At 45.9% G+C, this 11,275-nt stretch overlaps 1 protein-coding gene across 2 annotated transcripts; it reads right to left on the bottom strand.

The window, feature by feature from the left end:
* Positions 1–545: 545 nt before the first annotated feature.
* On the bottom strand, positions 546–10,291 carry LOC124310479 (muscle segmentation homeobox-like). Of its 2 annotated transcripts, none has more exons than XM_046774474.1 (3): positions 8,632–10,291; positions 4,781–4,989; positions 546–1,577 (listed from the first exon to the last, which is right to left on the bottom strand). In XM_046774474.1, exons 1-3 carry the CDS (start codon positions 9,602–9,604, stop codon positions 1,332–1,334), a joined length of 1,428 nt encoding a protein of 475 aa, XP_046630430.1. In that variant the 5' UTR covers positions 9,605–10,291; the 3' UTR covers positions 546–1,331. The 2 variants fall into 2 exon arrangements, with proteins under 2 accessions (XP_046630430.1, XP_046630431.1); XM_046774475.1 differs by having other exon boundaries at positions 4,781–4,977.
* Positions 10,292–11,275: the final 984 nt, after the last annotated feature.

The following is an 11,275-nucleotide window of genomic DNA, read 5'->3' as shown; positions in this document are numbered from 1 at the left end:
AGCAAGTTGAAACAAAAAAGGAGAGAAAGAAAAAATTTACGCACCGCGTACATGCGCGTAGAATTACGCGATCGCCGCGTATACCGGCAGTAAAACGACGACGTCGTTAATTGCGCCTACCTTAATCGGGGTTTAATTACCGACTCGGGTAAGTACAACTAAGTCGTTCTGCCGGTAGGTGTGCTCCGGCTGAAGAAATGCATAATACACGAATGTAAATACGTGTTAAACGAAATTCAGTAGCGTGTTACAATTTCTTCTCCGTTTAATTCTAAATTAGGAAAGGCGTGCGGTTTATAAATGCATGACGTCGAGTAAAATATTAATCGGCTTCACGGCGTTCGTTTATCGCCGGCGGACGTTTCATTTCCGTCTAAATAAATCCAATCGCCCCGTAGTAATTAAACTTGTCATTCCTTTGAAATTATCAGCCCGAGTGCAACGCGCTGCGAGTGTTTGTGGAACAACTGCTTCTGAACGTTACAATCACGTAAAACAGATTTTCCGATGTCCAGCCGGTTGATCGAAGGTTGCGGATCTCTGGATTGAATATTGAAACCGTTTTATTCTTCCACTGTTATATAGATAATCCCATGGATAAATTACGTGTCATATTAGGTACATTTATACACGCTGTATAATTTATAGGATACAGAAGAACTTGTCACTTACGCATAATAATACCACGGTACGGACGTTGTTGTTCTTTGCTTGTTGTTCGTGTTGTTGTTGCTTTTTCCTCTGTTTTCTGTGTATTAAATTATTATTATTATTATTATTGTTATTATTATTATTATCATTATTATCATTACTCGTACCATCAGTACCCATTTTTTGTATTATTAATCTTACTATTTATTATCATTATCATCATTACCAATGCATTATATTCAAGTATTTTACATCTCGTTTAGAATCATATATTAATTATTATATGCGATAATCCTTACGTATTTACACTATGTACAGTCGCGAGTTCGTATAATATAACCTATATTTCGTCTGACATCAAGAGCCACGTTTTTATTTTCGATTTCTTTTTCTCGTTCGATAACGATAATTTTATTTTCGGTCGATTCTTTATCACCGCTACGTACGTGTATAAAAATTGTTCACTTTTGACTCGGCATTTCATTTTATACTTTGTTCAATGTCAGGTGACCGTTTACGATTTCTTTTTTTGTTCTTTTCTTTTTTCTAATGATTTTTGTATTTCAAATTCTCTTTTTTCTCTCCAGACCTTACCTGAATCAAATAAGAGAAGAACAAGAATAAAAAAATAAAAAAAAAGCACGTCATCTCGGCCCTCACGTCAGTCCACACTTTAAATTCTAAGGCCTGTGCCCGGGGGGCGACATGAACATCGCTGCAGCAGCCGCGGCGTGCGGATGTCTCGCCATGGCGGCGGCTATGAAGGGTGGCATGCCTGGTCCACCTGGGGGACCAACGCCAGGGAACATGAGTCCGGAACCGAAACTCGGATGCAGTAGAGGCCTGGCCGATAATCTCAGTTTCTCAATTTCAGCTTCCTGCAATCGTTTCGCCTTCGCGCGCCGATTTTGAAACCATATTTTCACCTGCAATTAAAAATTATTCGATAATTAAGCAGGCGACGATCAATGCTGGTTCTTATACAGTGGACGATAATTCGATATTTATTCATGCCTATCGATGTATCGATAGATAACCGAGCGTCTACGAGCGACTGGGAAACTGGTTTTTGATTACATAACTTTTAGATTTTAGGTAAAAATTATCGTTTAAATGCACGAAAAAACATCGGAATGGCTTGTGAGAAAGATAAAAGCGGACGAAAGAAACTTTGAACATGAGATTTTAAAAGATGCCAAGCATTTTTTACACCTGGGTTTTAGGTGAGCATTCTTGTAAACGTCCAAATACCCACAAAGATTTACGGACGAATAACACATCGGTTTGTTATGACTATACGTACGAATAACAATTAAATGTGCTAATGTCATTGCGTTGCTTCGAGTTGACAGGCACGACGGGACCCTCCGATTTACCTCTGCAATTTATGAACTTTGGTTTACGGCTAATTTTCACTTCAGCGGATGTGTGATCAAGCAAGACAAATATGAAACAGACCCAACGTATAATAGTGACTAAATTCAACAGCCTTCGAACTAAATTCAGTGTATATTCACGGTTTGAGGTTGCAGTGTTGCAGAGATTCGACCGTGTGAGTATAATGACAAGGTGTAAACCCGTAACGATCTCATATTGGATAAAATATGCGTCGGAGTGAAATTCGTTATTTTTTTCCTGCGCGGTCGCCGAAGCGGAACATCGAAGTTTTGAACGGTGAATAAGCATTCAAAATTGAAGTAAACTCATGCATTGCCAGTTTAAAAGCATGAAATCCTGGGTAAGATCAAAACGTAAAAGAAATTGGTCTATTCAACCGTAAATTTTTAAAATACACGTTGTAATTTTCTATGAATTTTTTCAATTGCAGTTGTCAGAAAGCTATTTTAAGTATTGTACATCTAACACGTTCGATCTCGTAATGATCTCTCATATTTGGTCATTCGCCAACTTTGAACGTGCCCCGACTAATTTATTTAAAAGTTGTACCACGTTTTCAGTGCTTCATCCAAATTGATCACTCGTGTCAAATGATCCAGAATTACATAAAAATTGAATAAAAAATGGCGGGTGAGAAGTGCGAGATGGCTGACTGCGTGATGCCGTGAAAAGGTTGAGTGTATAAACGGCTGCAGCCTCCGAACGGACCGTTTGATATATAATACGGATAGGTAGGTATATAGCCACCGCAGAAATCAATACGTGACCTCCTCTGAACCGCCTCTCAGTTTCCCAGCTCTTCAACCACCTCCAGCAACACAGTGCTTCGACTCGAACCTCGTGTTCAACGCGTAGATGACTTGGTAATTTCTCATTCGAAAACCGTTGAGTTTTTTTCAAAATTTAGATATATTTCAACAAAAGTAAAACCAACCGAAATGGCAAAAGAGGGAGAAGTCACCTGTCACTATGCAATTGATGTCCATCGATTTTGGAATTGATTTTTGAGAGAACGAATTTTCGGCGACAATTGTCATGATATTCGAGTAAATGAACCGATATCTTTGAAACCTGATATGATTGTTGAGACTTCAGTAACAAAGGTTATCGAATTGTGGACTAATCGTTTTTCATGATCTGGTTTGTGAGGGTCCATTGGCTCGTCACATCGTACGGTGTAAAAGTTGAAATGTCACTTGGAATTTTATTCGAAAGGTTGTATATTTGATCGGCAATTTGATATCCACACTGTATACATTCCACTGGCTAAGGGATTGAAAGTATACGTTTATAAAAGGACTAAAATATCTGGAAATGAAATTAAAAAACACCATAAGCTCGCGATTATTCATTTGTACTAAACGATGATGCAAGTACATTCAGACGTCAAAAAAAAGTGCAACGACTTTGTCAGTACTTGGAGTAAAGTAACTGCCTGTAAATATACTTTGAGCTGAGAGCGTGTTACGAAAACGTGGCGAGCAAAGGATTTGATAATGAATTCCTCGAAGTCCTGAAGCGTTACAAGCTACTCGAGAATATACCCAGTGCATACATAAGAGTGCAGGTTTAAATATAATTCCGCTATGCATCCGCGCACCCGAATTCGTCCTTGTCTATTTCCGAGACGAATAAAAGTCGCCGCCGTAACGATTCCGACTGACTTCTCGGGCGGGTCAAGTATGCACAGCGAATCGAGTTTAAGGGTGGAAAGAGAGACCCGCCGGTATTACAAGGTGCCTCGACGCCGTGAATAACGTCCCAGGAAAACGAGGAACCGCCTTATCTCGAAACCAAATGAATTCAACCTGGTGTCGCTGAAAGCTTCATTTCGTCTGACGCATTGTAATGCAACCCGAAAGTGCATCGAGGCACGCCAACGCGGCAAACCGGCGCTGTTTAAGACCGTCTTGCACGTAACCTGCATCCGACACAACCACCCCTGCACCTGATCCGTTCGCGTATGCGATAACGGAAGCCGAGTCGGGCAAAGGGAGGCGCGAACTAACAAGAAGAGAAATCCCCGGTTTCAACGGGGTGAAGAACAACTAAACGGTGGCGCAGAGGCAGAGAGATTCCGATTGTGTCAGTCCGGCCAGGTCGCCATTACCGGGCTGGCAGGTGTCTTTAAATTATTTTACCCGGCGCATACGGGACGAAGATTTATGGCTCGGGCTTCCGTCGATTCGGGCCGAAGTCGCGCCGCGCGTAAGGACTACTAAAAAAAAAGCTCGGGTAAAAGCTCCGCGGTATCATCGAAAAGCTCGTCAGCTATGCGGCGCAGGGGAGGTGTAGGGTGGGTTTGGTGCAGCGTGATATAACAGCGCAGCCCCGACTCGGAAATCGATATTTGACTAATTAGTATCGGAATGCGTTGCGCGGTGGAGTGAATTTAACAACCTCAAATTGTACGATAAATTACACGAAATGTCAGACGAGCTTCAAGGCACGGGATCATTTTTACGACTGCTGTACGTTGCACCCGTTCTTCGCCGCCGTCGCGGCACCGGCAGCCGCGCCGGAACGCCCTGAGACAATAAAGAACAAGATACACCTCTTGAGAACCGGTAATCAGTTGCTGGGAAACGATTAAGGCGTGAGGTTAATAACGAATCTTTCTCGCGTTTCACCGAAAACGTTATTTCGCATTTTTATACCCTGCCCAATTATAACGAATCGGGCTTCGTATTGACAAATAAGTACCCGATCGACCGGGAACGGTCAGACTTACCTGAGTTTCTGTCAGGTGAAGCGACGACGAGAATTCGGCCCTTTCCGCTATGCTGAGGTACTGTTTTTCACGAAACTTCTTCTCCAAGGACAGGAGCTGCTGCGTCGTGAACGGCGTTCGAGGCTTTCTGTTCGGCTTATGCTTCCTCAAGGTGCACCGAACTGGGCCTGCTCCGGGGCCCGGGAGTCTCAGGTCACCTGAAAAAGCTCCTATCCTTCAGAGATAAACACATCTTTAAGGAACTCTGCGAAATCGTGCGTGATTGGTAATCGTTGCCCGTACATTCCGCAGTCTTACATTCGTACTGATTCGCGAACCTTTGTTTGGACAGTATACAACAAATCATCCGTAGGACGTATACGTATTTCATGTAACCAACGGTAACGTTACAGAATGTATATCAACGCTCGTTTCGACGCTGCAAACTTCATCAATCGATATTCCATTAGCCGGGGATATGCATATTCATTAGCGTGAATTGATTGAGCGTTACGGCTTTCTAACGTTTATCACCATACGCGTCGAGGCGATATTGAATGTGCGTTACAGAGGTTGAATCCTAACCCATCCGTTGCATCTTGATCAAATTTGGCTGCCAATAATACCCATTGTCGAATCTCACCTTACGAACGACGGTTCGGACATTAGTCTTAGAACGTTGATAGACGTACCGCAGCCAGTATCGACTGAACTTACAGACGCAACGAGACGCCGGTGTTCTTGTGCCGCACACACGAGCCGTTAGATCTATCCTCAAGCGTACCACGAAGACGTATTGAGTGTAATTTGAAAGCAGCAGAAGGGACATGATTTCTGAATTACATCAGGAGCTAATTAACGATCAACGATCGCGGGCAAAAAGAAGTAGTATAGCTGCTGCTGCGGCACATTGTCGAGGTACAAGATAGCCGTACCCATACACGCGTAACGTCCAACATACACCATAGACGTTCTCCGTCCACCGTTGCAACTCGCATCGACCATCGATGCTCGGGTATTCCAGGATGTCGAACTAGCTCGGGAGAAAGAGTTGTGCGATATTATTCCGCGCGCACGAACGATCAATCTGTTTTTCCCGGATTATAATTAATTCCTGTTAATTACACGTCCGCAGATCTCGAAGAAATTGCATGTATAATTACATACGTATACGTATACATGCATATCCTACATTTCCTGGACTTGGAGGAATTTCATCTGGTATTTTATCTCGTAAAAATTATCAGCCTATACGGGTATGCGTGTGTGTGTGTGTGTGTAACGTCTGTATACTGTAACGACGAGTATCGATACCCCATTATACAGTTCGAGTTACGTTAATGGTCTCCCCAGGCAGCGTTCGTTCCACTGCAGATTTCAATTGACTGGCCGACGCGCTTAAGGATTCGACAATGATCGAATTTCATATTATTCAACATGTAGCAGCGGCGATCGGTCAAACAACCGTTTAGCTTCAACGCGCTTTGGGATTCCTACCGGGCAACCGGTGCTGTAGACCAGTATTCCCTAGCTGCCAATTAATCGCCGTATAGCAATTATACGCCACTAAGGAAGTGTGGAGGTTGTACAACGTTTAGAAATATCCAACACACACGCACACACACACACACACTCACACACACGCATACCTGTATAATATACACATACAAATGCCGGATCGGTGTCCAATGGAACGAAAGTTGTGTTAATGACGAATCGCCCGGTGATTGGATATAATCACTTGGAATTTGTTTACAACTTCGAAGAGTAGTTATAGCACGAAAGTTTGAGGCACCCGTCGTCCGTTGAATAATGCATTAAATCGAATATACATTGATAAACTTTGGCACAGTTTGCTAATTCTGCAAATCGATAAGCGATCACTCCTAACGAAAGTCTTACATCTACCGCCAGTGGCGGTGAACGAATGAACAAATGACCGTTATATTTGGAATAGAAAACCCTTGACGTGAGGGTGCAGAGACGGGATTAAACGAGAGAGATGAGATCTCGGAAAGAGTTTCGATCGGTAGGTAGGTATACCGAACACGCGAGTCGACTTACGGCGCTCGGATCTGCTCTGGAAGTTCCCGACTCGGTTTGATGTGGGTAATTATGTCCAACGGGATGATGAATCGTTCGGAATATTTTGTATAACATTATTGGATGAGAAGCGGTCATTAATTCATTACTAATACCGAGAGATGGATAGATAACCGGGGTTATAAATTACGTCTGTATTCATCACTCCGAGAACGCTGAAGCGGGGCCTCTCCAGTGACAGCTTGAACAATCTATTTAGATATCAGTCCCAACTCTTTTGGGTATTTATACGAACGTCCACTCTGAGCGGCGAACTGCATTTGTGCCGTCAACATCGGTTCATCCGATACTTGAAACGGTTGTAAAAAGCTCAATGACTCACAGATTGTATTGCAAGTATCCGTACTTATTATTTCTGATTTATCACGCACCTTGCCTATCTCTCGCTCGCTTGTACTTTATTATTTCACGACGTTTGTGCCACTGCATCGGAATGAGTGATTCACTACCGGATTGCGGTCAAGTTGTCGATTGTTTTTTTTAACCAATATAAATGGTAGTGTAACAACATATAGGTATCCTCTGAAGAATGGTCACGGGTTTACAACAAACTCTACGTATTTTTTTTCTTTTCTATAACTGAGGTTGCAATAATTTTGTGAAAAAGCTGAACGGCACAACGAACCGACGATATTTCGGTATCTCCCTTCAAAGTGGGTAGCACGCCGCTCACTAATTGGTTGTAATTAATTGCATTTTATATATACCTATACTTATAACTTTTATCTCTAACTCCATCTATATCTGTCCTCCATTTCGTTTGTTCTCCCATCTTCGTTCCACTCGGATAAACAAGTCTTTTTAATCTCGTTTTCTTATAATATTTCGCTCTTGTACAGGAATGTGATGCATGATCGCTAAACTTAACTTCAACTTGTAACATTGATTTCGTTTTGTACCACTTTGTACCTGAAAAAATGCAAGTTTTTGTCGTTATTAGACGATCGCATTTGATGATTGATGCTGTGTCGACGCAGGTGGAATCCAAAATGATGAATGGAGAATGGTATGTTCGGGGTTCTTAGTCATCTTGAAGAAAGTTAAAGGAGCGTATTCCCTTTAAAACCCTACGTGGAGAGCGATAAAACGGCGGCTAGCACCTCCATATATATATATATATATATATATATATATGGATATCGGCGCGAGCGCAAACACCTTTACTAAACTAAACTAACAAGAGGGCAGTTTTTATACGGCAAATATACATTATGGATGTTCGCGTTATGTATGGCTCTATCACGCGGTGTGTTGGTCCGAGTGTGGCCGCAGCATCGAGAGTAACGCGAAGAGCGCTAGATCTGGACTTAACGGGTCGAGCCCGCGAGTTCCATCTTGGATTTTATGCGCCTAGAATCCCGTAATGGATCGAGAATTTCTTTCCAGGAATCACCGGACTTTCTTGTTACGGCTTTGCGAGCTTATTTCATTGGATTCAACAACCCCTGCGCACTTGTTCAATTTACTCTATTAGACACGCCTGGAGGTATTTACATTCTTCGCTAGAAAGGTCAGTATATTGTTCTCCTCCGACTAACATGGTCCGCTGAATCGCCTATAGCTCTGTGGCTAGAAAGTTGCCGGTGCGAACCTAACCTAGCTCTCGGCTCTCTAATCCGAGCAAGGTACAAGGTGCACAGAATACGCTTCGAACTCCGTCAGTACGTACAATGCGTGATGAATTACAAGCGGACCGAAGGAAGGCCGGCGAAACAGCGTCGAATCGGATTATCGTGTTCCTCATTTTCAAATAACCTCGCAGCTCTTACCGTTCGGACTGGTCGGCCCGCCATGTTGAGGGTAGAGATGTCCGTGGGGGTTGTGAGGGTGCGGGGGTGGGGGAAGCCACGCGAATCCTGCAAGGGAGTGCGGGAAGCCTCCGGGATTCCACCCGGGTCCACCGGGGCCCCCGAGGTACGCCCCTGGCGGCCTTTGAACGCCGGGATGAATCGGCTGAGGCACAACCGGACTGGACTTCTCCTTCTCGGGGCCGCCATCGGGGTCCTTCTCGATTTCGGAGTCGGAGTCGGTGACGTTGAGGTCCTCCGATTGTCCGACGCTCCTGACGTCGTGCTCCTCGTCGAGGTGCTCGTTGGCGCGATCGCCCTCGACGGACCGATTGGCCTCGGAGTCGCTCCTCTCGTCGAACTCCCTCCGCAGAACAGGCGACACCGATCTGTGAACGATCCTCTCCTCCTGGAGCTCGTTGTTATCGTCGGTGAAGTCGGTCCCTCGCCCGGGCGAAGAGGCCCGTTTATCCTGCTCGAGACTGTCCCTGACCCCGGTCAGACTGATCCTGATGGCTGGTGATGACTTCTCGTGACTCGTCCTTGAGAAGTCCCTCACGGTGAGTATTTCCCTACGTTCGCTCTGCTGCGGGCCGGTCAGCTGCTCGTTACGCTGATGATTGACGAAGGACGCGACCCTGTGCGGACTCAGTCGCACCAGGAGTTCCTGGTTGTGTAGCCTCTGCTGCTCCACCAGCAGTTCCCTGTACCTCGCTCCGACCCTCTCGACGTCGATGCTTTTCTCCGCGTCCGTTCGCTCATCGGCCGTGCATTCTCGCCTCGACAGGGACCCGGGCGATCTCCTGGTCCCGCTGAGCAACGAGTCGACGCTGAAGCTGATCTTACCGCTCCGAGGCTTGAGGCTCGCCGAGGCGGATGTCGAGGTCGCCATGTCAACGTCCTCGGAAATAGCGCTTCCGGTACCCTGGACGACGACACCCTCGGCGCCGCTCATCGTTCCGGTCCCGCCTTGTCAACCGCCCAGTCGCATCAATGTCAGGCGTATCATGATCAGCGCCTCTCTGTCTCGTTTACTCTCTGGAACTATTTCTGGTCCGTAAAATCCGTCCGGCCTCCCGCCACTGATCTTCGACTTTCGGTGACTGGTAGGAGCGATCGTTGTCGGAACTTGACGTGAAGATCGAAACGTAACTGATCCAGAGTCTGCGTATAGCTGTTGGTCAAGTCATTTCGCCGAACCGTTATTCGATCGGTATCCCGCACGCATCGCGACTACACACAGTGACGATTGCGAAGCTGTCGAGGTGTTTTCAGAATCTGAGCAATAACGCGACCTGCGAAGTCGATTATATCCATAAAGGTCCCAGGCATGTCTTCACCGCGATGATTTTCAGAAACACGTTGGTTTAGACCTCGTTCGTTGCTTTCACTCACTGTCACTTCACACCGAATTTACCGAAGTGCGGACGACCCGTCGCCTGCTGTTATCCCGCATCGGCGAAGCCGAGCGATTAAAAAAAAAAAATAAAAATGCGGCGAAGTTGAAAAGAAGAAATACCGTCGGGTCCGGATATCGTGTTAACCGGTACTGCCGCGGAACCGCACTGATTTCTCAGTTGGCGAGCGCACCTTTCCGGCTCTTCGGTTGTCGGCTCGGTTCTCACAGCCGAGCCGCCGCAAGCTCGCTGCCGGAAACGCCCCCGCAGCCTGAAAGCACTCCGCCAGTCCCTCTCGGCCAATGCGCGTCCCCCCGGGCGTTCGATGGGCGGAGCTTCGGTGGGCGTGGCCGATAATCTATGCCGACCAATCGGCCGCGGAGGAAATTGAAGCTTCCGTTTGAGCAGCGCGGTGGTGTGAGTCAAGGGTGAACGTGACGACTCCTAATTGTCTAATTCCCTCGCAGAGCTTCGGGGATTGATTGGCAATCAGGGTTATTGGGTTTGGCGGGTGAAGTAGGGGAGGAGGGGAGAAAGGACGGATGGGAAAAGAGAAGGGTGGCGGGGGGGTTATTAATATCGAAACGTCGATTTCTTACGTCCTGAGAAATTGCTGATTGGAAACGCCGATGGAGTATTTTATTCGGTGACAGTCCACGATGATGTACTTGATCATCGCTGAAGAGTCCGATCTCTAGGTATCCTGCAATCAGCGTAACGAGTGGGAAACAAACTCCTACTTCTCATTTTCGGAAAAATATGTTAAACCGTAAACGTTTTCGCCTGAATTCTTCTGACATACCTCGTAAAGTTTTTCACCCCCATGGGTAAAAGCTTGTACAGAATATCATATAATAATCGAGAAACGAACGTCGCCGAATTATCTCCACTGAATTGTGTCGGCGTATCTTCACGGGCCATATTTGGTAGGTAATTCGAAGCAAGCGACGCACACCTTGGGATGTGTGCAGGGTACGCAGTGGGATCTACACAGCCACCGAAAGATCGGTAAAAAGAGGTGAAACCTTCCGCGGATAGGGAACGGGCAATTGTTTTTCAGCCGCACGATCGTCGCGTCGTCGTAGAATCGCGCGACTCGCGGGTTATTCCGTACCGCCTCGACCAATGGGCGAACGGATCATAAAACAAGAGACATCCGCACGAGCGGTGCACCAGTTCTGCTCCAAGCTCCAAGCACCGCGGCAGCGGCAGCCTTCCGCCACGATTTA

This window comes from Neodiprion virginianus, chromosome 1 (genome assembly GCF_021901495.1).
Source record: "Neodiprion virginianus isolate iyNeoVirg1 chromosome 1, iyNeoVirg1.1, whole genome shotgun sequence".
NCBI lineage: Eukaryota > Metazoa > Arthropoda > Insecta > Hymenoptera > Diprionidae > Neodiprion > Neodiprion virginianus.
This window is presented reverse-complemented; position numbering and strand designations above follow the sequence as displayed.